Source organism: Nicotiana sylvestris, chromosome 11, assembly GCF_000393655.2.
Source record: "Nicotiana sylvestris chromosome 11, ASM39365v2, whole genome shotgun sequence".
Classification (NCBI taxonomy): domain Eukaryota; kingdom Viridiplantae; phylum Streptophyta; class Magnoliopsida; order Solanales; family Solanaceae; genus Nicotiana; species Nicotiana sylvestris.
This window is the reverse complement of record NC_091067.1, coordinates 124,201,359-124,227,807: the sequence shown is the minus strand read 5'-3', so window position 1 is coordinate 124,227,807 and position 26,449 is coordinate 124,201,359. Positions and strand designations below refer to the sequence as shown.

Sequence of the window (26,449 nt, the reverse complement as noted above, 5' to 3'; positions counted from 1 at the left end):
GAATTTGGAAAGTGAAAAGATTATCAGATTTTCGGTAACGGAAACAATTTGTTTAACTAAAAATATATCTTCCGGTCAAAGTATAATTTTAAAAGAAAACGGGTTACTAATAACCAAGTTTTGCTTCACTTTCTCAACGATATCAAAGGAAAAATAACAAGAATAACTAAGGAAATAATTGATTGCAAAGTCAAGGTAGAGAATTTCGAGAAAGCAGAAAAGTAAAGTGTATATTTCAATATTGCATCAGATGTGTCCTTACAAATAGAAGTATGTGCCCTTATATAGGAATATACAATAGTAACGGTTTTCTCCCATAATTTGGGCTAATTATGGGCATTAATGATATTGAATGCCCATTATTTTAGATTCTCATAACTGATGCATTTATTGCTATAAATGTCTTATATCTGTTCTGATTCCTCTTCCTTATTTCCGTCTGGTCTATGTATCTTTTCTTCTTTTTTATTATTTATTCATTTCTTGCCAGCTGTTAGGCCCGGTACCGTCTCATAGGTATTTCTTCTCGTGCCTTTTCCTTTTCTATCAAATAAAATTGCTATATATCGCATTATTGTTCCACGCGTCAGGCCATGTCAGTAGTCTAACATTCCACGTGTAGTTCTTTTTCACAACCAATACAATATATGTCAATTTTCGTAAATTGGACAATAATTAATGGTATGTTTACTCCCAATATTTCATAAAGAAAGTTAATGTGGTTTTAGTTAGAATAAAAAAATTTCAAATCTAAATGGCTAATTACGGTAGCCTTTCTACAAACCCAAAAAGAAAAATACACAATCCAATGTGTTTTTACCGTAAAAATTGCACGGGACGTCCTATTCGATCGCCCTCATTTAACCTATACTCATTTTTTTAAAATTTTTTAATTTGTACTCACTTTTTAAACAACTTCAGCCTCCTTCTTCTCCTCCTTCTCCTCCTCAAAGTTATATCCGCCCTCAATTCAATAGTTCCATTAGAAGAAATTCAAAGCTTTTCAGCTTTTTTCTTGTCTTCTCCTGCAGCAGAGGCTTGACGACCTAATGAATTCATATATTACAACAGATTAGAGAATTTAGTCATTCAAAACATGTAATCTCTACTAAATTTGCAAGAAATAATTGATAAAGAACTATGGCTATGGCTATACAAAAAAGGATTCTGTTACAAGCTATTACATCTCATCATATAACTATGGCTAACGAACTTAGTTACTGATGGCCGAAGGAAATCATTTCTATGGAGCACTCCTTCGACCAAATTCAGTTAACAGAATTCTTTTATAATAGTCAGAGGGACTACGATGATAAACAATCTATACACAGGTCTAAGAAGGCTGAAGTTCGTTAGTTACGGACAAAAACTTCAGCTTTAAAGCTAAAGTTCCCCATTTACAAAACAAAAACTTCAGCTCCAGTTACAAAACAAAAATTTCAGCACACTTGCTACTTCAGGCCCGTCTACTAGAATGCTGAAGTTTTGCGTGATTACCTTTGCTACTTCAGCCCCGTTGTCACACCTCCTTTTTTAAACCCCGAGGGTATATGGGATTTTTTTCAATTAAAGTGACATTATTCGAAATGCGATTATTTTATTTAATCAGAGTCGCCACTTGGGATAGTTTATTTGGTGTCCCAAATCACCGGTTTATTTTAAATCCCAAATCGAGGAAGTTTTCGACTTTATTTTAAAAGTCTGTGAACCAGAAATTCTAGATCAGGAATTATGTTAAATCGAAAGAAAGTGTTAGGCATTCCCGGGTTCCATGGTTCTAGCACGGTCGCTAAGCGATTTATACTTGGCTTAAATTGTTTAACTACTCATTTTTAGAACTTATGTGCATTTACCTTGTACCGCTTTTAATCACTTGATTTATTCATAAATAAAGAATTGAGTTGCGCGTACGTATACTCTTTTCTTTTGGCACGTCAAAAATCATGTCACGCGTACATGTCCACAATTAATAACGCTTTGTTTACTTTATTAAGAAAAGTTTGGTTGAAGTTGTGCGAATGCATCCCTCAAGTTACTTTTTAGAATTAAATTTGCAATTATGATACGCAAACATATACATAATCACAATACTAGTACAAATTGAGCCTAAAGCATCATGATTTTCCTAAAACTAATTTGAGATTATTGTGAGATTACGATTTATGGATAAATTATCATTGCAAAAATGCATATGAGTTCAACACATCCTTAATTAGTAAGTTGACAATATTTTAATTCTTATTAAATTAGACCAAACAAAATAATCCATTTTGGCAGACTATGAATACTTAAGCTCAAACTCATAACTCACTTTGCTACAGCACAAACCCACCCACAATCTACCGTCATTAAATCTTTTAATCAAAAACATTCACAAATGAGCAATGAAAATCTCTAATCAAAACTAGAAGATTCATAGACATTATACATTCTGAGCTAAAGACAGATAGCAGAGATATTCTCACACATGAACAAAAATAATAAAAGAAAATAACTGATGTACTAAAGATAAAGAAAGATAAAACGGCAAGTCAGCAATTATCATAAACTTTACAATTAACCAAATGAAAGCGGTGGACATATGCATGAAAAAAAACGTCAAGAAAAATTAGAAGATGAACAAAGAAGAATATTCGGGAGAAAAAAAATATAGCGAAATATTATATGAATCAATATCCAAAAAAAGGTAAGAAATAAACCTTTTGATGAACAAATCTCTTCAATATTATTAGAAGTTCCAGTGAAGCTTTACAATTTTAGAAATGGCAAGTCAAATTGCAATAAGAGCGCGAACCAATGACTACAACCGGAACATCTCAGCAAGCCCACAGCGACTCTCAAGGCATTGTGATAGTATTTTCGAAGTGGGTTTACATGGAGTTTAAATGGATGTTTTCGGTGATTTTCAGGTGTTCTACAGCTGGTTTTTGGAGCTATTGGCGCTTGTCTTCTCGGCTGTTTTTTTGGTGAGATTTTGGGGTTATTTCTGCTACCTTTAGTGGTTAAAATCCTTGTTGTATTGTTTTGGGGGAAAAAAGGGTTGTTACGTTTTTTTTTCTTTTCTTAAAGGAAGAAATGCGCCAGCTTTTAGGTGATGGAGCTCTCTGATTTTGTTAGGTTTGTGTGTGCGTTGAGAAAATCAGGATGAAGAAGAAGCCCAAGGGAGGGGGTTGTGCGTTTTTTATTTTTGAAATCAACTGCCCTCCTTATTTTGGTGAAGAACGGCTGATTTTTGTGGTCTAGGGGTCTAGGGACTTTTTAACTTAGAAGTTAAGGATTATTTTATAGGGGTAGGAATTTGGTTAGGTCAAATGGGGAATGAGTATGGGTTCAATGTTTTGGGCTTGAGTAATTTGAGATTTTTGGGCTTCAAGCTAAGCTGGCCCACACGAAATTGAAAGACCAAATCTACTTCTTTTCTTTTCTTTTTTCTTTTGATTTCAAAAATCCAACTGAATTAATTAAACAAGCTAAATAAAATCCTAAATTAGGCTCTAGCTTAAATTAATTTGTAAAGTTAATCTTACATATTTTTACTAATTTAACACTAATTAATTTAAAACTAAAAGCTAAAATATGGACATGACTATTGTAGCAATTTTTTTGTGATTTTTGTTTAATGAATGCAATTAAATTATGAAATTAAATTCCTAAATGCAAATTGGCCTAAAATGACATGAAATTAAAACGTGACATTTTTTATCATTTTTCTATGATTTTAAAATATTAAAAATGCATGAAATGCAACTAAATAAAGAAAAACTTCTAAAATCCCTTAAAAATCATTTTTGGTTTATTTTTAGGAGTTATTTTCAAGTAGGGCAAATATTAGGTGCTCACAGCTGCCTCTCTTTGCTCAGAAATATGAAGAGTTTTCGGACAAAGATAAAGTGAGCAATTACGAGCAATTTTTGCCCGTTTGAAACTCCATTTGGAAGCATTTTGGAAATGTTTGGCCGAACCTTGATTCGGAGGTTGCCTACATATCCTTGGCTATAAATCAATCAGGTCGGTGTAGTTCTGGAAGGATGATGGAGTGATGAGTTCGAGAGTCGAGTGAGGTGTCGTTCTGTCGAGGTTCCGGTCTGCGGTCCCGTTATTACATCAAAATCAAAATTAAAAAGATTAACTAAGTCTACCAGCTACGAGTTACAAGATTCCTATATATAAACCTTCTGAAGCTTGATCTTGAGTCTTGGCTGGTTCTTCCTGCAGACTCTGATCTGAATCTTGATGCTCGTTAGCTGCGAACGCTGGTTCATTTTTCTTCAGCTCTTCGGATCAAGGCTGGACATGCGAAGCTTGTGACTTCAATCATATCTTGAGCAGTCCGCATCTTTTTTCCGCTTCTACACTTAAAGTTAACTTGTTTTCTTGTTTTTCTTTTCTTTTATTTGAATCAAGACTTCTTCTTTTGGTCGCCTAGAAACTTGTGCCTCAAGGTAAAAACCTGCTCATGCACCAAAACTAACAAACGAACGAAATTTTTCTGCCCCAGTTTTCACTAGAAAAATTTCGTGAGTTATTGTAACAAAATCTAAACTATTTCTTTATTGAAAGTAATTAAAATCGGGATTTTATATCCCTAAGAAAAGAGATTAGAGAGTGGAGACCCTAAATCTAAAATGAAATCAAATGAGGATCGGAGGCCCTAAGTTGGGAAGATTACCAGGTTATGCTGGAAAAATGATCGGGTTATGCCGGAAAGGAAAAAAGGCCCTCGGGTTATGCCAGGGAAGGTCATCGAGTTATGCCAGAAAAGAAAAAGGTCCCCGGGTTATGCCGGGGAGGTCCATGGGTTATGCAAGGAAAGTCATCGGGTTATGCCAAAAAAGAAAAAAGTCCTCGGGTTATGCCGGGGAGGTCCACGGGTTATGCCGGTAAAGTCATCGGATTATTCCGGAAAACAAAAAGGTCCTCGGGTTATGCCAAGGAGGTCCACGGGTTATGCCAGAAAATAAAAAGGTCCTCGAGTTATGCCGGGAAAGTATCGGGTTATGCCAGACAAGAAAAAGGTCCTCGGGTTATGCCGGGGAGGACCATGAGTTATGTCGGGAAAGTCATTGGGTTATGCCGGAAGAGAAAAAAGGTCCTCGGGTTATGCCGGAAAAGAAAAAGGTCCTCGGGTTATGCCGGGGAGGTCCACAGGTTATGCCGGGAAGTCATCAGGTTATGCCGGAAAAGAAAAAGGTCCTAGGGTTATGTCGGGGATCAACTAGGGAGTGGAACCCTATACTGAAGAAGACTACCAGGTTATGTTGGCAGTGACTAGGGAATGGGACCCTATGTTTGAAAGGACGTAGCTAGAGATTGGAGATTCTATGCTACCATGATTTTGAATTTTTCTTTTTCTTCTTCTTTTCATTTCATTTTTTTGTTTTATTTAAGAAAATGAGTAAAATGCGGGAAAGAATTTAGAGGAGACTTTCTTTTTGAATTGGTTTTTGCCGCAAAGCTGTTTCTAGCCCTTACGTAGTTTCTCTTTGATTGCACCTGCTTCTTGCAAGGTTGCTTTTGATTGCACATGTTTCATGTTTCCAAACAAAGAACAATTGTTAGTTTTAAACGGTGGTTGGTTTTGTGGCCTTGATTATTTTATCACTTGATCTTGGCCCGGCATTTTTAATGAAGATCTCAACTGCAACTGTTTGTTCCCTGAGGACCGATTTCATTTCAGGCCGAGGAAAACCTCTGGTTTTCCCAGACTTTGCCATGACGGTTGATCGGCAGAACTCAACCTTATCGAGTTAATTTTGCCTTCGTAGGCCTTTCCCTTTTAACTTCCCTTTTTTCTCTCTTTTTTTTTCTTCTTATTTTTTTTCCACAAACTTTGGAGCATTGGGGGACTTTTTGCTCTTCAAACTTTGTCGCAACGGCTAATCACGTGGGACTTAACTTTTTCCAACTTTATTTCGACTTCGTAGGCCTTTCATTTCTGGCTTCTTTCTTCCAATTACCTTGGCTTTTCAAATATTTGCTGAGACGGCTAGCCACGTGGGATTCAACCTTTTCAACTTTATTTGCCTTTATAGGCACTTCAATTTGATTTTCTCTTTGCAAAAGTTTTGAATTCGAAGAATCGGCCATCATGGCCAGTCGAGGTCGACTTGATGCCCCTAACGAGGCTGGGTGCCCTTTTGCATATTAGCTTGTATCAAATGAGAACCCTATAAATCAGTCTTACCATCCTTTCTTTGTCTTAGTTTCGGAACAGAGTTAGACCGAAAGGGATTCAAATAAAAACAAATAATAGAATGGATAATGAATTTAAATGAAAGATATCCTTTTCAGGGAAGAGAAAGAAGGACTTATCTGGAGTGCATGCGGACTCCAATGAACATGACATGCCTTTTGGACTAGATGCCTGATCTGTGTAAACCGTCCGACTCTCAGAAATTCATCCCAACTTTGCCTTAAAACCGAGGAACCTCACCAGGACTCTGTTGATGCTGATGGTTGCGAGGATCCTCTTTTCGATCAGGGGCGCCCTTTGCGGGTTTTCGCGAGCTGACCTCTCTCATTTCTCTTCTTGCCATCGCCTTATAATGTTCTTTGCGAGTTTTCACTAACAAGACTCTCTCATTTTTAATTTCTCTACTTACCATCGCCTTGCAGTGCCCATATGGGTTTTCACCAATAAGACTATTATTTTATTTCTCTCATTTTGATTGCATTGGATCCAAGTAGCTGCATTCTCCGATCCTTGGACATTCTCACCGATTGATCGAAAGGACTTGAAAGGATTTGGGTAAAAATATTTTGGACTTAATTACAACTTTGGAACCATTCATGCGAGATCATCACCGAACCATTATAACATCTGCCCCAGTTTCACTTTTGGGGGAATTTGAATTTTTATTTTGGTTAGACTGAACCCCAAAGATAGGCTGCCTACGTATCCTTTCGGAATCAAGTCGAACGTAGTTCAGGGAAACTTTGTTTTTGATTTTTTTTTATTTTTTATTGTTTTCTCTTTCTTTTTCCTTTCCTTTTCCTCTTTTTTCATTTTTTTCATTTCATTTTCTTTGTCTTTTCTTCCTCTTTTTTTTGTATTTTCCTTCTTTTTCTCTTTTCATTTTTCATTCATCGTTTTTTCAGTTTTTTTTAATAGCACTTTCAGGTTCCAAAGAGGGTAATCAAATAAGAGTAACCGGCTCAAAGGGCTTGCAAAGGGCTGATAGTGTTTAGGTAGCGAGATGAAAGCCTTCGCCATCCCAACCGGAGAATATTAATACTATATGGAGGATCAAACATAGTACCTTTTGGCTGCATTTGCGTTGACAGTTGCTACAGGGACATTTCCTTCGATGTGTCCCAAGTACAATGCACTCTTTGGCAGTACTCTTGTTGCAATGTATGGATTTTTCCAATATGGAACCAATTTTCATTTAGATGTTCCAACTCTTTGTTTTATTTCCTTAAACTTGTCTTCATTGCGATCTAATTCTTGATTCATTATTTCGAGGTTTGACAGCGTTTCAGGATCTGGGCATGAAGTCCGCAAGCATGTCATGTTATTGAAATCTACATTTACCATAACTAAAAAGAGAATAAGAAAAATGACAAGATTAAGAAAAGAATCATTCCTGGACAATGGAATATTAATTGCATTTGATTTTTTTATTTTTTTATTTTTGAAGATAGAAGGGTTTACAACGGAAAGTAAGACAATAAAGTAAAACATCTGGATCACACCCTGAGATAATCCGGATGCAGAAAGGATAGCAAGACTGGCTACCGAGACTCCTGTCTGATGGGGAACTTTCAGGCTTGGCAATCGTCATTTGGCTTTTCTTCTGTTTCAACAATGGCTACAATAGACTTCAATGCCGGATCAAATTCCTCAGCTTCACAAATCATTCCGACTATTGGCCCGTTGTTGTGGGCAGACAACTGAACAATGCTTTCAGCTTCAATCAAATCTTCAACCGCCCTTTTTAGGGTCTGACAGTCCTCCGTACTGTGTCTCACTGATCCAGAGTGGTATTCACATATAGCATCAGCTCGATGTGAGGGGGACTCGGGGTTCGGCCGGTTCGGGGCCACTGGCTGCAATTGATCTAGCCTGATTAGCTTTTGGAACAAGCTTGAATACGAATCACCAATAGGGGTGAACTGATTCTTTCTGAAAGGCTCTCTTGGGCGAGGATTGTGCTGGGGATCATTTGGTTGAGGATTATATGAAGCTTGGTAAGGATATGCATTTATGGGAGGTGGATCTCGGTTTTGTGTATAATGTTGTGGCCGCGTGTAAGGATGCGTGTTTATCACCTCATAAGGAGGTGGTGCCACGGCATAAACAACATCTTGAAGGGGATAATAATGTTGAGGGACCTCAGGAGACATATATGATAGGCTGAATGACCTGCGTGCCCCCTTGAGCTGGAAGCCATCATGGCTCCTTCTTCTCTCCCCTTTCCATTTATCAAATCCTCTGAACCATTTTTAATATCTGGTGATGTGGCTTTAAAAGCAACATGACTCAAGATTCGACCCGTTTTTAGCCCATTTTCTACCATCTCCCAAATTTTGATAGACTCAGCGAATGACTTACCCACAGCAGACATCATGTTCTGGAAGTATTCATCCTTTTGGGCCTGCAGAAAAACCGTGACCATTTCAGTTTCGTCCATTGGAGGTTTTACCCTAGCAGCTTCCTCACGCCATTTGACAACATATTCGCGGAAGCTTTCCGTGATTTTCTTTTTCAAATTAGACAAAGAGTTTCTATCGGGAGCGATGTCCATATTATATTGGAACTGGCGAATAAAATCTCGGGCCATATCGTCTCACATGTGCCAATGGGTAATTTCTTGATCCGTATACCACTCAGAAGCGATTCCGATGAGGCTTTCCCCAAAATAGGCCATTAGCATCTCCTCTTTTCCACCAGTGCCCCTCAATTGGTTATAGTATCATTTCAGATGAGCGATGGGGTCTCCGTGCCCGTTGTACTTTTCCAATTTGGCATCTTGAAGCCAACTGGAAAGTGGACGTGGGGAAACATACAGAGGTCAGAGTATGAGACACTCTTTTGGCCACTGAGACACTGCATGTTTTTCAGGCTTTGTTCTAGGCTCTTCATATTCCGAGCCATTTGATCTTGCTCAGGATTTTTAACAACCTTTTCTTGCTCCCCCGAGAGATCATATTGCGGAGGTTGAGTGAAAGAGTACGGGGTCACATATGTTATTTCTCATTGAAGTTGTGGACCCTGAAAGGTAAACATTGGAGGCTCCACATACGGTCTTGGTAAAGTTGGTTGTGTTCAAGTGCAGACTGGTGCTGCAGAGAACAATATTGGAGGTGCCCAGGAAACTGGCGTCTGGGGGCGAATCACAGAAGGCATGCCAGGATCATTGAACGGCACTGGAGGGTGCCCGCATGGGATGAGCGGATTGGTCGCAGGGGCGTTGGTAACCTCACCCGACCTGGGGATCAACTCGGGGAACCCAAGGATTGCACTTGGTGGTTCCTTACCATTAGACCAGGTGTCCCACATTTCTAATATGCGGAGATGCAACATCTTATTCTCTTCAGTAGCTGTTGATTCTAGTTGCAGAATAGCCGATGCCGGGCTATCCTCAGGACCGATGATTGGTAGATTGCTTGCGGAGGTCATCTGTGCCTTTAAATCTTGTGAAGGGGGAAAGGTTAGACTACCAACAAAACAAACCACCAAAATCTGGCTAGTTTGCACACCCAACAACCTTGTTAGTTTTGAGACGCTTAACAGATAGGAAACCGCACGTTTGGATGCAATACACCTAAACAGTTAAACGTTTCTATCATGTGTTTGCACGGTTGCATGTTTCATCCCGTCCTTAGTTAACCCTTTCAGTATGTACCCCTTATCTTTTATTTCTGCCTCTCTTAATCACTCTTGATTTTTTTTTCATTTCGTTTTTGTCGCTCTTTTATTTTTTTTAGCACTCTCTTTTCTTCTTTTTTTGTTTTTTTGTTTTTGTCACTCTCTTTTTCACTCAATTTTTCTTTCTCTTTTTTTTCAATTTATTTTTCACTCAGTTAATTTTATGGCTATGATCGAATCCGATGAGGATTGCCTACGTATCATGACGCCGCATGAATCAGATCTTGCATAGTTCGGGAAGATAAAAAATGAAGTAAATAAACTAACTTTTTTGTTGGAATTTTTTGAAAGAAATGCTTTAAAAGAAGAAAGGAAATATTTTTTGATTTGATTTTTGTTTTATTTTTGAAAGAAAGACTTCTAAAAATTCATTTGCTTTTGTTTCAGTGCCAACCAAGCTTTATGTTCAAGTTCCACTGGTAAGTGGCAGGCCTTCCCAAACACCAACTTGTATGGTGATATACCAATTGGTGTTTTGAACGCAGTTCTATAAGCCCAGAGTGCATCATCTAGCTTTTTCGCCCAATTAGTTTTTGTGGCGTTTATAGTCTTGGTCAATACACTCTTTATCTCTCTATTAGACACTTCCACCTGTCCACTAGTCTGAGGGGTGATAAGGTATTGCCACCTTGTGGCGCACAACATACTTCGCTAGCAACTTCTCGAAGGCTCGATTACAGAAGTGGGTGCCTCCGTCACTGATAATAGCTCTCGGGGTCCCAAAATGGGTGAATATGTTCTTCTTCAAAAAGCCCATCACCACTCTTGCATCATTAGTGGGCAATGTTGCAGCTTCTACCCATTTGGTCACGTAATCTACAGCAACAAGTATATACTTATTGCCAAAAGAGCTGACGAAGGGTCCCATGAAGTCAATCCCCCAGACATCAAACACTTCCACCTCTTGAATCGGGTTCATGGGCATCTCATGGCGACGGGAAACGTTCCCGGTTCACTGACATTCATTGTAGCCCTTCACCCATTGATGTGCATTTTTAAACACTGTTGGCCAAAAGAAACCACTAGCACTTTCGCGGCTGTCCTGACTCCTCCAAAATTCCCTCCATACGCCGATGCGTGACATGCCTGCAAAACAGAAGATTGTTCTATCTCGGGGATGCACCTCAGGATCATATTGTCAACACATATTCGAAACAGGTAAGGGTCATTCCAATAATACATACGGTAGTCACGATAAAACTTCTTCTTTTGTATAGAGGATAGGTCATAGGGAACTATACCGCTGGCCAAGTAATTTGCAAAGTCTACATACCATGGCACTTCCTCAAGACTTGTAGCGAGCAGTTGCTCGTCTGGAAAGGATTCCAGAATATCCTCAACCTCAACTGAGTTATCATCTCCCTCAAGTCGTGATAGATGGTTAGTGACTTGGTTTTCTGTGCCCTTACAGTCATGAATTTCGAGGTCAAACTCTTGCAGTAACAGCACCCAACGAATCAGGCGCGGTTTAGACTCCTTCTTCTCAATCAAGTACCTAAGAGTTGCATGATCAGTGTATACAATTACCTTAGAGCCAATCAGGTATGATCTGAATTTGTCGAAAGTAAACACCACAACCAACATCTCTTTTTCAGTCACAGTGTAATTTAGCTGGGCTCCACTCAGCGTTCCACTGGCATAGTAGATTGGATGCATTAGCTTGTCTTTCCTCTATCCCAGCACTGCCCCCACTGCATAGTCACTAGCGTCACACATGAGTTCGAATGGTTGCTCCCAGTCGGGGGAAACAATGATGGGTGTTGTGACTAGCCTTTTTTTCAACTCCTCGAATGCTACCCTGCAATCATCATAAAACAAGAAAGGGTGATCTTTTTCTAACAACTTACAGAGAGGGTTGGCAATTTTTGAGAAGTCTCTTATGAATCTCCGGTAGAAACCGGCATGCCCAAGGAAGCTCCTGATTGCCTTGACCGAAGTTGGGGGTTGTAGCTTTGCTATCACGTCCATTTTAGCACGATCCACCTCGATTCCTTTACTTAACACCCAGTGTCCCAAGACTATGCCCTCTTGTACCATGAAATGGAAATTCTCCCAATTAAGAACCAGGTTAGTCTCAATACACCGTTTCAGCACACGAGTCAGGTTTATAAGGCACTCATCGAATGAGTTTCCCACCACTGAGAAATCATCCATGAATACCTCCATTATGTCTTCTACTATGTCAGTGAATATGGCCATCATGCACCTTTGGAATGTGGCGGGTGCATTGCATAGGCCAAAGGGCATCCTCCAAAAAACATAAATGCCATATGGGCAGGTGAAAGAGGTCTTCTCTCTATCCTCTAGTGCAATGGAGATTTGATTGTACCCTGAGTACCCATCCAGGAAACAGAAGTGAGACCTCCCTGCCAATCTGTCTAGCATCTGATCAATGAAGAAAAGTGGGAAGTGGTCTTTCCGGGTGGCCAGATTTAACTTTCTATAGTCCATGCAAATTCTCCAGCCTGTGACGGTTCTTGTAGATATCAACTCATTGTTATCATTTTTGACCACCGTCATGCCACCCTTCTTAGGCACACATTGCACCGGGCTAACCTAGATGCTGTCAGAGATTGGGAAAATGATTCCCGCATCCAACCACTTTATCACTTCTTTCTTCACCACTTCCTTCATGTTGGGGTTCAGCCTTCTTTGGTGTTCTCTGGAAGGTTTGTGTCCCTCTTCCAGCAGAATTTTATGCATACAATAGGCTGGGTTGTTCCCCTTAATGTTTGCCATGGTCCATCCAATGGCAGTCTTACAGTCCTTGAGTACCTGCAAAAGCTGTTGTGCCTGCACATCTAACAAACTAGATGAGATAATAATAGGTAATGTGGAGTTAGGTCCGAGGAACTCATACCTGAGATGGGCAGGCAGTGGATTCAATTCCAGCTTTGGTGGTTCTTCTATGGAAGGCTTGGATGGAGGAGTTTCTCTGTTCTCTAAGTGCAGGGGCTCAAATTCAAGAGTTCTATCCCAGAACCCTCTACCTCTAAAGCCAACACCCATTCTGTCAGTTCTTCCCCATTCATCTCATCTAAATTTACCAGACATGCAGCAAGAGGGTCCTTAATAGTCAGCATCTCATCATCAACTTCTACGATTTCATTGATGGCATCAATAAGAGAACAGTTGTCGAATTCACTTGGTCGCCTCATAGCTTTCTGCACATTGAATGTTATCTCTTCATCATTCAACCTCATCTTGAGCTCCCAAGTCTTACAGTCAATAATAGCTCTCTCAGTGGCCAAGAAAGGCCTTCCCAAAATTATGGGAATCTTTTCATCCACTTTGCAGTCTAGAATCACAAAATCTGCATGGAACACAAATTTTCCTACCTGAATCAACACATCATCCAGGATACCAGAGGGTCTTTTCACGGTCCTGTCAGCCAGTTGCAACAACATCGAAGTGGGTATAGCTCTTCCATTCCCCAACCTCTTGTAGATCGCCAGGGGTATAAGCTTTATGCTAGCCCCCAAATCATAAAGTGCTTTGGCGAAAGCAAAGTTGCCACTAGTGCAAGGAATTGTGAAACTCCCTAGGTCAGACAGCTTCTCAGCAATCGGTCTAGTTACCACCGCACTGCAAGTCTGAGTGAGAGTCATCGTGGAAAAGTCTTGAAAATTAAACTTTCGGGACATCAAGTCCTTCATCGTTTTTGCATAACCAGGCATCTCCTTCAAAGCATCTATCAATGGAATATTTACCTGGATTTGTTTCAGCATCTCTAAGAATTTCTTGTATTGTTCCTCTTTTTTGTACTTGGCCAGCCTATGTGGGAATGGTGCGGGGGTCTCTTCTTCCCAATGATTTGGGCATTTTCTTTGTCAGCTGCTTAGCTTCTCTCTCAGCCTTAATCTGTGTGTTATGTTCTTCCTGGGCAGGCTGTACTATCACCTCGATCAGTTTCGTTGACTCATCCAGTTCAATGGGCATCGGTACAAGTGTCGCAGCCTGTTTGCTTTCTCGAGCCCTCTCTTGCTCAAAGTCTTAATCTTTGCCATTACGTAGACTTACTGCCATCAGCTGCTTCGGGCCTTGATCTTTTGGATTTATTTGAGTGTCTACAGGTAATGTCCCATGAGGACGATTATTTAAAGACATCGAAATCTGACCCATCTGCACTTCAATGTTCTTGATAGCTGAATCATATGCATCTACTCTTTCACTGATTTTTGCATTTGACCCAATAACCTGCTGCATCATTGCCTTGAGTCTAGCAAACCCATCTTCCTGTCGTCCACCATGCTGCTACTGATTTTGATTATTGTATCCCTGTGGAATTTGATAAGGTGCCATATTATTGGGAGTTCTCATACCTCCCATGTTTCCATTGTTGAATTGTGGCTGAACCGGCCTGTACGACTGATTTTGTTGGCCCCAATTTTGACCACCCTGTCTCTGGCCTCCATAATTAGACACATAATTCATGTCCTTAGGGTAGTGATGATGATCACTTTCTGCATTCCACTGGTTACCAATTGGCTGACTAATGCAAGATGTGCATAAGCCCCCATTAGTGGTATCTACAATATGTACCTGCTGCTTCTGCCCTGACTCCTCCACCTTTTTAGTGAGTATACTCATCTGTGTCACTAACATGGCCATGTTTTCAGCAAGAGTGTTGGATGGATCCAAGGGCACTGAGTGAACTACTGGAGTGATAAGTGCATTTCTAGTCATCCACCCCGAATTCTGTGTCATCTTGTCTAGCAAACTCTGGCCTTCTCTCCATGTTTTGCTCAAGAATGCTCCACCAGCTGAAGCATCAACATTACCCTTCACGCTATCTAACAATCCCATGTAAAACCGCTGCCCCAACATCAGATCTGGAATACCGTGGTGCGGACATATAACCAGCATTCCTTTGAATCAATCCCATGTTTTATGCAGTGTCTCCATTAGTCTCTGTTTGAAACTCAAAATTTCATCAATTTGTTGAGCAGTCTTGTTGGGTGGGTGGAATTTGTTTACGAATTGCTTGACTAACTCCTCCCAAGTTGTTATGGAATTAATGGGGAGTGAGTTTAGCCAGGTCTGGGCAGCTCCTGTCACTAAGAATGGAAACGATAACAGCTTGATTGCTTCCTGAGTTATGTTGGGCTACCTTTGAGTTTTGCAGATTGACAGGAAATTCTTCAAGTGTTGATGAGGATCTTCGACTTGTGACCCCGAAAATAGTCCCTTGTTTTGCAACAAGTGCAGCATGTTGTTCGTTATTTGAAATGATTCAGCCTGTATCTGCGGGACTAAAATCGATGTGGCCAAGTTCTCCGTTGTGGGTTATGCCCATCCATATAGCGCAGCCTCTGGCACAAGAGGTTCCACTGGCGCTACTTGCGCTACCGGCGTAGCTGGGTCTACTATGTGATCCCCCATGTCTGGTTCAAATTATTCTGTTGTTTGTTTTTCTGGTTGGCCCGATTCAAAGCCTTGAAAACTTTCTCGGGATCTGATAATGCTTCAAATACTTCACCAGTTCTCGATGAGTTTCTAGGCATGCACCTGTACAACCAAGTCAACAAACGTTAAAATTTTAATGTATAAACTAGGTATAGAGAAAACTGACTACACTAAGAATTTTTGTATTTCTTTCAATTGTAATTAATAACACCGTTAATTCTCCGGCAACGGCGCCAAAATTTGATCACGCCCAACTATGCCTTATAAAAAGGACATGCGGACGTTGCAAATATAATCTGAGTTTTTCGCCCAGAGTCGAACCCACAAGGAATTAACCTATCAATTACTCTCGTTAGACTTACGAAATTCTACGTAATCAACTTCTCAAATGTTGTGAATAACAATTGAGGATGTTTCTACTAACTAAGACTGACTATAAATAAGCAAATAAAGACTAACTATGATTAAGTTGTAAACAATTAAGAGAAGAATCTAAGGTTATGATTTTCCTTATTGATGGAATCCCTTCCGATTATGTTTCACATAGATTTACCTAATCGTCTCTATTAATCATGAGCTCTCTTATTACCGTAAATCTCTCCCGAGTAATTATGACAATTTACTAGACGCACTCTCCCGAGTTACGCTAGCTGGCTTTAATTACATCTCACTTAGATCGCACCCAAGGTTTCGTTATCTCTAATCCCACCTTTAAACCCTCGGTTATTGATCTCTTATATACTTTGGGAGTGGTGTTGTTCAACAATTACCTAAAATGCATTCTCTCCCGAGTTATGCACACTAAATAGGCACAGCTAATTGAGGATCATATCAATTAACTACAACAAGAACGTAGTTGAACAAATAGAGATTAAGCTGGCAAACTATATTAACATACCAAGAAGTTCATCCTTCAAAAGGTTCCATCAAAACCCTAGACTAAGGAATTATCTACTCATACAAAACAAGATAAAACTACTAAATTGTTCATAATGTGTAATTGCAATAATAAAGAGAAGATAGAAAAACTCTAATATTTGGTTGCTCTTCTCACACTTGTTCTTGCCTCCAAAATAGTGTAAAAACAAGCTTTTTTTTCTTTCTTGGGCGAGCTTCTTGAGTTTATAAGGGTTTGGATTAAGTTTTCCCCGAGTTACACTTTGGTCCCAAAAGTTCTGGGCAACTGCACAGTTCACAGCGGCCGCGGCAGAACGTGGCATGACCGTGGTGAGAGACAAACATTCTGCCTGGCGTCTTTGGCCTGCCGCGGTCCAATCGCGTTCCAACCGCGGTCCACCGCGTTCGCGGTGGATTCCAACCCAGTCCACTTTTTGCTTCGTTCCGCTCGGGTGCTTCTTGATTGGACGTTTTCTTCACATTATTGATTCCAAAACACTCCATAGTTCTTCCTAATTTGGATTAGTCCCTGCGAAGCAAAAGAACACCAATTGGAGTATTTTGTTATCATTTAGCATTCAAAACAACAATAAAGCATGGTACATTTAGGATGTAAATATCGTCTATATAGCCTAATATCACACATGTTGCTAGTTGAGATGTCCTTAAGGTTTATTTGTATATTTTTGTTTAAGTAGTGGCATAGAGTGGTGAAATGTTTAACTAATATCTTTTTAGGTAAAATAGTCACTAGACGAAACAAAATCCTGATTCACAGGCATTTGTCATTTCTTATTCATTCTGCAGAGAATTTCTTTTATATATATGCCACGAAAGTGTGTGTTTGTACAATGGTATATAATTAATTAGTTCTAATAAACCCGTTTCTGAACCCAACAAAGAATCTTTTGACAAATTATCTCACATAATATTATATAAAATGAATATGTGTAGGAAACTAATCAATGCCGACGAAGAACATATAACATCTTAACCGCCAATGCTTTTTAATAAAAAATAAAATTTATGTGAACCAAAATAGTTCAAAATTATTGTTTTTAGTTGTTTCATGTTTGATATTCAGTTTGCAGCTCGCAGGTTTTGTGTTTTTTGTTGTTTAACTTGAAACATATGATGTATGCGGTAAAATTGGGTAACCATAATTGAACGAATGAGGAGATAACACATGGAGTAGAAGACATGTGAGATGTGAGTTAACAAATAGTTGATACCTGATGTGACAGGTATTGGGTGAATTCCGAAGACAAAGTAGCAGATAATAAAGATTTGAAGAATTGATATCGGATAGCATTTAATGAGCGTCCGTTACAGAGAAAATTTGCATTTATAACCAACCATTATGCAGCCATCAATGACGTACGATTTTATTCTCATTCAAGAGAAGCTTGATTAGAAATCTTGTCTTCCTGAATATAGCTATAAATAGGAGAATTAATATCCATCGTAAGACACGAAAACATTCTGTATACAAAAGCTTTATTCTGCTCTCAAACTAGAAAATTACACTTGCTTTCTTTTGTTCTTAATGTTGTTTATACTACTGTTTTCGGAGAAGCTCATCATACTAGCAGGCTTGTATATATCTCTTTAAGTTATTTTTATAATCTTATTTTTATTCTTGTTTATTTCACATTTTTTTGTCAAATTGATTCACTTGTTTATAAATCATGTTACAAATTTAACTGTATCGTTTTACGTGTAAATATATGCATGAAACATTGCTTTGCTCTTAAGAGTTTGTTTAATTAACTTTTAGCGTATAAACTAAACAAAATTATGATAAAGGTCTAACTTATCTAAATAATTACTCTCCTAAGTCCTAGCTACCTAAATCATGAGCTGTTCCAGTAGGCCTCTCCTAGCCAAGTTGGTCATTATCTAAAATCTTGAATCCCTAGATTTCTTTTTTATATACATCCACATTACAGTGCATAATGTACTTTTATAAGCTACCCCAAATTCTGTTTGTTGGTCTGTACATATGCTCTTTATTTTTTTAAGAAAATAATCTTGATATAATGTAAAAATATTTTTGGGGTTTGTGGAATTCACTTTTCAAGATGATGGCTTCTTATGAATTAAAGATGATTTGGTTTTTCTTGGGGTTTGAAAAGAATTTCTTGATATTCTACAAGGCTAAAAGTGAAGAAACTTCCTTAAGTGTGATTCCCATAACTTTCATGTCTTGTGTGACCTTTATAAAAGATAAGGGAAATACAACTTGTTTTTGAAGTATTTTGGAAGTTAGAATCCTCCTTTTGACAATATTCATGACATCAACTTGAAATAAGCTGAATTTCATTTAACTCATTAATTGGTTTTTTAATCTTTTTCTTATGATCTAAAATATTTGATTTTTTCGGATATCAAGAAGGAATTAATTTCTTTTTTTCAAAGTTATCTGTCTATGAATATTTATTATATTCCCAATGAAGGAATTATCGTTAAATATGGTCAATTTTATTGTTAATTAATGCTAAAAGATGAATTCCTTAATATGTATGAGAACAACCAAAAAATCAATTAAAGTGGACCGGAATGAGTAGTTTTTTTATACGATATCCAATATTTATATTGGAAGTCGATTAAATTGAACAATTTTATATTATGGGATAAAAAACTTTCTAATAAACGCAATTTCATATTCAAAACTTTTTATTAAAGATAAATGAATATTTATCAATTTTCCATAACTTTTATCGGTAGGTTTCTAAGACATGGAGTTGCTGATGGTGACACTTGTAATTTCTTTTGGCAGCGTTAAAACTTGGGCACTTCGATTTTGCAACTTTAACTAACTTATTAGTGGAGATCAAAGACAAATTAAATTAGTTGAATGTATAATAGTTCTTTTGCTTTCTCCTAACTAACTACCATGACCGTTTTCTTGAAATTCTTGCTTTTGAAATCTTTATTATGCTCTTCTAAATGTAGTCTCCATCCCACCATAGACTACCTTATTTCAAAATGTTTCATCTTAATCTTTCCATTTTTCAAAATAAATATTTTATTACAATCTAACACATTCATTCATCTAGAAGGGATCAAAGGATGACTTAAAATTTAATTATATATTTTTACTTAGGACCAGTTTGTCCATAAAAAAAAATTTGATTTTTTCTTTTTCAAAATGTGTTTGTCTATGAAAAATTATAAGTTTTTCAAAATTCAAAAAGTGATTTTTACCACTTTTTTAAGTTTTTCTCCTCACTCACAAACTAAAACATTTTTTTTAAGTGAAATGCATGTCCAATGTAATTTTATATTTCAAATACTATTTTTTAACTTAACTTTAAATATTATTTTTTATTTTCAAAAATCATAATTTTTATTTTCAAATATCATAACTTTTATGTCCAAAGCCTACCTAGTACCATTGAAGATTATTGTGGGATGGATAAAATTCTTCTACCGTTAATTAAAAGTTTCGTGTTCGAGCTTTAGGTATAAAAATCTTAATCGACCTTTAATGGACCTTAGTCGATGCGATCTTGATTAACCAAAACATGCCAAATAGCGGGTGAGAAAAAAATATAACATTAACTAGTTCTTTTTTCTTTCTTTCTTTTTTGTTTTTTAAAAAAAAAAAAAGCATTGATGATGAATAATATAGGACCCCCAACAGCTCTAACTGAAATCATCATGGTGTTAATGGGCAGATCCAAACGCCAGTTGATGCAATGGACAGAAATAAATTCTTGGACCCTATGTCTAGTGAATCAACAACAAAAAAGAATTCATTTAATTGATTTGATTCTCTTCTCATTCCCATTTCAAACCAAATTTTGAGTACATTATTCTTTAGTACTACAGTAATTTTTTGGAGTGCATTATTCTTGCTGTTCGTGGTGGGATAACATACCCTCAACTGACAATCTTGGGGTCCATGTCTCCTCCCTAGCTTATTAAAAAAGACCAATTTTTATGTGTAGCCAAAACAAAATGTTACTTATACTATATGCTTTTGCTTTAGCTTTTCTTTATGCTCAATATCTGAATTTCATTGTTCTCAAACATCATATTTGAGATAGAGTAATATGATTTTTGAGGAGTTAGTGGTTTGTTAATGAATTTTGAGGATCAATAATGTAATTAAGAAATTTTACATATAATTAGAACAGAACTATCGAGCCAACCTCGAGGATTAGGATTTTAGACATATTTAGGGCGCACAATTACACAAGTCTCGTAAGTTATTTTATTTTACAAGTGCGGACAAACAAACGTGAAAAACTAGTAATCTTTTTCTTTTTATGAAAATGTAGTAATGATTAGAGTCTAATAATAAGTTTAAAAGATTAATCATGAGAACATGCATTTATTTCAATTTTTGAAACAAGACCTTTTCTTTTCCTTTACATGTCGTTTCTTTCTTTTCACCTTTGTGCACTTTTATCATTACCAATTTAGCTTCTTTCCTTAAACTATGCAGCTTTTTACCATATCGTATCCCTCTCCTAAATCCTCCATTATAACTTTTTTTTCCTATTATTATTATTATTACTAGTGAACTTCTCGCGCTTCGCGCGATTATAAAATATCTCGTTGTATTCATGAAATAATTTTTTTAAATATTCAAATGATAAAAAAAATTAAAACAAATAGGTGTGAGGAGCTAATTTTCAAATTTGTAGTTCTTACATATGATGTTTGATTTTTTATTCCAATTATATGTCTTACTTTTAAGGTTTTAATATCAAGACTTGTTTAGATCACGATTCCTACCCTCACAAGCATAAAATATAATAATTCTCTCTCACATATATATCAAGAGAAAGGAATGTGTCAGAAATAAATTAAAATTGATTTATCTAACTTTTTTAAACTGATAAGATAGAATATAATTCATTTGGATATTAATCTCGTTTCATAAGTCATCTTACCAATATTGTCAATATAAAATTGTTAAAAGATACTACCCAATCAACATGATAATCAAACTGCAAGTTTGCATGAAGCAGATCAACATTAAGGAGGCCTTTACATTATTTTCGGATCTTCTACTCTCATTTTTTGGATTATTTCTTTTCCCTTCCTTTTTTTTTTCTTTATTCATTTGTTTTTCTCCTTATACACCACTTCTCCAACAAAATTAAAACCACTCCGTAAAATTGCAAAATTCCTTTGAGTCCAAAATTTACGTTAAACATTTTAATAGTATTTCATCATCTCAAAAGACTTATTTTTACTAATTATACATTTTTTCCAAATAAAATCGCTACTGGAATTAAAGCAAATAAAACAAAACTTAAACACATATTAATTAAAAGGACATCAATTTACTAACAAACTGCATATTCATTAAGTAAAATATCCAGTTGCTAGGGATTAAAAAAGAAATTTATCGATAAAAAATAATTATTTCACCTTTCGTGCAGGGGCGGAGCTACCCTTGTTCGAGGGGTGTCAACTGACACACCTTCGCCAGAAAATAACACTACGTAGATAGGTACTTTTAAAAAAAAATTGAATATATACAAGGGGTTGACAACCCTTGACACAAGACAATTTCCCAGGGCAATGATCAAGGGGTGTCAAAAGTGACTAAAGGTTGCAAGTTCCATTCCCTATTGCAGACCCCTTTGTATAGATTTTGGCTCCGCCACTGCTTTCGAGATGCCTCACTAATTGGTATGGTTCTCTATTTTCTCTTCAATTTCTTTCTTTGTATTTCTACCACCTTCAAGCACATAAAGTCCAAGAGCTCCATGTAGCACGGTGACCTCTCTTTCTTGCAATTTTCTTCCACTATCATGTTCTGTTTTTTTTTCTTTCTCGTAGAAAGAAAGAAAAAGATTTGTATTTGTGTATGCATAGAAAGAAAACAAAATGAAAAATCAAAGGCATGAAATTGATCATATGATCTATCTTAACTTCACTATCCCATAGGTATAAACTTAAAAAATAAAGCCAGTAAAGAAGTGGGAGGGATGTGTGAGAGCCACTAATTTTATAGGCTGCTGTAATTAAATTTAAATACAGTTGATAAAGCTATGAGAATTAATGGGAAAGGATCATGGTAGCACAAATAAGGAAAATAAAGGAGTAGTTACTCTTTAACATGTGAAACGGAACAATAGTAATAATGAGGAATTTTTGCAAATAAAGGAGTAATTACTCTGAAACGGAACAAAAGTAATAATGAGGAATTTTTGCACAAAAGAAACATAAAAAAAGAAGGATAGTGAAAGCAAATTGGATATTAAATAAGGAAAGAAATTAATGTAACACATTTAAGGAAGAGATGAATAGGGTATCTTTATTTTCTGTAATATTTTTAAGGGAAACTAAGAAAAAAAGGCCAAAAAAATGAGAGAGTAGATAAATTGTAATGCAAGCATTAGAAAGTGCCACATCACTTTTTCTATCCCCAACTTTATATATATAGAGAGAGATTATTAACCCTTTATATTATGGGGAGGTTGGAGACTGGAGAATGATATGAATGGACTCTACTAATCTAACATTTAATAGAATCATGGGGGTTACAAAGAATTTATTATTCTTTCTTCTACCTACAAATGTGCTATAAATTTATGCATACCAGCATAAAAAATAACTCAATGCAATTAAATTCTCAGTATTAACATAGTAACAATGAAAATAAAAAGTTGCAAAATTAGATACTAGTAAATGCAGTAAATATTCAAACAGATTCATTTTTCTTTTAATCATATCTGTTTTTAGGGTTAGAAGTTGGTGGGTCGACAGTCTGGTTTTAATTTGTAGGACCAGCTTCACTATCCTCATTCTTTTCGTCCACTTTAACCTTTTTTCCACTAAGAAAAATTATACAATTACGTTATTTAAAAGGTAATTATATGTAAAAAAAAAAAATTATAAGCATTAAAACTGGTAATTGGTTGGCTAATAAAAATGGAACTTAATTACCGGCTATTTAGGTTAATGTATATTGCAGTGCAAAAATATTATAGCATGTAAAAATCTTCCACCCTTTTGAAAATTTCAAATATCTAGATTAGTAGATCTTTGAATTCCTTTATTTGAATTGCATCTTACCATTCAATCTTTCGCACTAACCCTAATGGAGAAAATTGTCAATTTAATAGTTTCAATGTTAGAGATTTTCTTATGAATTTTTATTCCTAGTCTCCCCACTACGCACATTTTGCTTGCTTTTTGATAACCAGAATCTACAAGCAACTAAAATCTAAAGGCCGGTTTAATCCAAGAAACATGATTTTTAAATTTCTCATTCGGTTTTCAATATCCATATTGAAATTTGATTAATCTAAAATTCACAAGGCTCATTAAAAGGGAAAAATACTCTCTACTAAGATTTTTTTTTAATTATCTCTAATTAAGGATGGAGAGATTCTGTCAGAGATGGAGCAAAGATTTGAAGTTTATGGGGTTTCAATATGACGTTGAATTCATAGCACGTTTTAGATATTGGGTTTGTAATTAAATATTATACAAATTTAATAGATTTTATAATGCAAATACAAGGTCTAATTAGCAAAGTTACTGGAATTGGCCGAACCTTCCGCCTCTGGATTCTATTCATTCCATAACAAACTGGGTGATATATATTTCCACATAGTTAAATTCTACAACAATAAAAACAATAACAAATCCAGCATAATTTTATAAGTGGGGTTTGGGGAGGATAGAATATACGCAGATCCTATCCATAGCTTAAAAGTAGAAAAGTTGTTTCCGATAGACCCGACTCAAGGAAAAATAAAAAGAAAGCACTTGCAAACAAGCAAACACAGTTAAATTCAAGAAACTGAAAATTAATTATCTATGAATCACATCTTAATTGTCTTAGTCAATCATCAATTCCAATGTTACAAGAAACTGAATAAAATAGTACTCATGCAATTTATACCACATTGCCGTCTTTATTATTCCACTTTGGTCAACTTAATTAGCAATGTTTTAAATATAGTTATTTAAAGAAAAAATCACTAATTATATATTTTTTTCCCCTTTTAAAAGATACTCACATGAACTGTCTTAGCAGTCTTCCATTCTTTCCCTTTCTTCCTTCTCATAAGTTGCAAAATTTAAGGTAAGAGAGAGAATACCAAAAAAAAAAAAAATCATATTTAATACCCTTTACGTGGACTTGTCAGTAAAGAAAAGAGAATTTATACTTCCATCTTCCTATGAAATTTCCCATTTAACATTATTCCAGTTCCATTTAACCTCTCTTCATTATTTTTTTCTAAATCTCAGTTCCATTTTTGTTCAAGAATGAGGGATTTTGCTTCTTGTTTTAGTGAATATGCAGTACAAGTAGTATCTGAAACTACTTCTTGTTCTAATTATTCAAACACTTCTTGCTCTAATTATTCAAACACTTCTTGTTTTCCTCCATCTTTAATCCCTTCAACACAAAACAGTGTTACTTGTTTGTACAAAGTTATTTTGTCCAATCAAAAACATGTTTTGATCACTGTTACATGGTCCAAAACAAATATAACACAAGGTTTAAGCATACATTTTGGTGATGATCCTTCAAATTCATTCAAACTCAACGCGAATTCGCGTCTTTTTAGGAAGAAAAAGGGGAGTAGAGCAATGGAATTTGGTCGTTCTAAGGTTGAAATTTTCTGGGATTTATGTGAAGCTAAGTACATGTCTGGTCCTGAACCAATTAGTGGTTACTATGTTTTGGTCATAGTTGATTCAGAAATTGGTCTAATTCTTGGAAATATGGCTGAAGAAGCTTCATTTAAGAAATTCAAGAATGGTTTTCCTATGGCCAAATTTACCCTAATTTCAAGACAAGAATATTTTTCAGGGAACACCCTTTATTCAACAAAGGCTCAATTTTGTGACAATGGTTCAACACATGATATTTTGATAAGTTGTAGTGGTGAAAATGGAGGGGAAAATGAAGGGAAAGATAATCATCCAATTTTATCAGTTTCTATTGATAAAAAAATGGTGATTAGGGTAAAGAGACTGCAATGGAATTTTAGGGGAAATCAAAGTATATTTTTGGATGGTTTGCTTGTAGATCTTATGTGGGATGTACATGATTGGTTCTTTAATCCAGCTTCAGGTTCTGCTGTTTTCATGTTTAGGACAAGAAGTGGATTGGAGAGTAGATTGTGGCTAGAAGATAAGGACAAATTGAAGCACAAGAATCAAGATAAAGTTGAATTTTCATTGATGATCTATGCATGTAAGAGCACATAAATTGAAAGGTGTTTAATTTCTTCTCTTTCCTTTTTTTTTTCTTTTCCTTTTAACCCATTTTTTGGTTTAGATTTCTCATTTACACTTTATCTCTCACGAAAGAAAAAAAAAAAAGCAAAAAGTAGACAAGGGAGAGAGACTTATTATTCTTTTGATTTGGCCTTGTTAGAATGACAATAATTTGATGAGTGTTTAAGATATGTTGTATAGTCTGAATTAATTATGATAATCTAATTGATTGTTTTACAGTTTTCTGTAGTTTATCAAAGTGGATGTGCAGATAAAAAGGAAGAAAAAAGAGAAAAAGACATCTTATGCCTATAGTATATTATCAACTTTAGGAAGACAAGTAGGGTTTTAGAATCTTTTGATAATGATCTTTCTCCAAAGTATTTTCAATTGTATTTTCTTGGTAAATTACAAAATTATCTTTCTCCAATTAGTCTGCAAAGAAATTAAAGAGATTTGCTTTTTTTTCATAGATAAAAGGCAAGGAAAAGTGGTGTCTTGCTTTTAATATATGTTTTTGTATTAGTTGAACACACAAGATTTTCTTCCCTAGCCATAAGGGCAACCATATGAAATTGCCAGATGGATCTAAACAGAGATGATGTTAGGACCACTTTGTGCGGTAGGCCCTTTAATTTGCTTCTTTTATGCCCTTACATAATTAGGATGGTTGTTACCTGTTAAGTTGTATTGTAATGTATTGTTATTATAAACACAATGTTTATTTTGATTGCTACTTAAATTTTATAGTATCATATTGTTAAAGTTGTCATTCCATAATGACGAAAAGTGTCACTTTATGGAACGATCGATTTGGTGTGGTCGCGTCGTTCCCTTATTTTTTTCCTCTCATCTTGCCCTTTCATATTATTAAATAATTTTATTTTATCATTTACCCTATCTTTTTATATAATAATTCTACCTCGTATCTTACTTTTTCTTTATAATATTATCAGTTTATTCTTCATATTGTTGGTGCATGACATCATAAAATGACGAAAAATAATATCAATCTATCCAAATATTGTATACATCAAAAGTCAAAACGATACAATACAATACAATACTATA

The 26,449-nt window shown here is 36.1% G+C and overlaps 2 protein-coding genes across 2 annotated transcripts; one reads left to right on the top strand and one right to left on the bottom strand.

The window, feature by feature from the left end:
• Positions 1–9,268: 9,268 nt before the first annotated feature.
• On the bottom strand, positions 9,269–12,391 carry LOC138881604 (uncharacterized). The gene is made up of 5 exons (XM_070161841.1): positions 11,906–12,391; positions 11,056–11,542; positions 10,832–10,957; positions 10,519–10,687; positions 9,269–9,659 (listed from the first exon to the last, which is right to left on the bottom strand). The coding sequence occupies exons 1-5, from the start codon at positions 12,389–12,391 to the stop codon at positions 9,269–9,271; spliced, it is 1,659 nt and encodes a 552-aa protein (XP_070017942.1).
• An 11,809-nt stretch (positions 12,392–24,200) lies between these two features.
• LOC104244407 (uncharacterized) lies at positions 24,201–26,151 on the top strand. The gene is made up of 2 exons (XM_070162706.1): positions 24,201–25,377; positions 25,619–26,151. The coding sequence occupies exon 1, from the start codon at positions 24,419–24,421 to the stop codon at positions 25,367–25,369; it is 951 nt and encodes a 316-aa protein (XP_070018807.1). The 5' UTR covers positions 24,201–24,418; the 3' UTR covers positions 25,370–25,377; positions 25,619–26,151.
• Positions 26,152–26,449: the final 298 nt, after the last annotated feature.

Coding starts and splice junctions, on each gene's coding strand:
- LOC138881604 (XM_070161841.1), bottom strand. CDS start 12,391: ATGACGGTGGTCAAAAATGATAACAATGAGTTGATATCTACAAGAACC. Junction 10,958..11,055: donor GAAGTTTTATCGTGACTACC/GTATGTATTATT, acceptor TCTGTTTTGCAG/GCATGTCACGCATCGGCGTA. Junction 9,660..10,518: donor TTCGAGAAGTTGCTAGCGAA/GTATGTTGTGCG, acceptor TTTTGTTGGTAG/TCTAACCTTTCCCCCTTCAC.
- LOC104244407 (XM_070162706.1), top strand. CDS start 24,419: ATGAGGGATTTTGCTTCTTGTTTTAGTGAATATGCAGTACAAGTAGTA.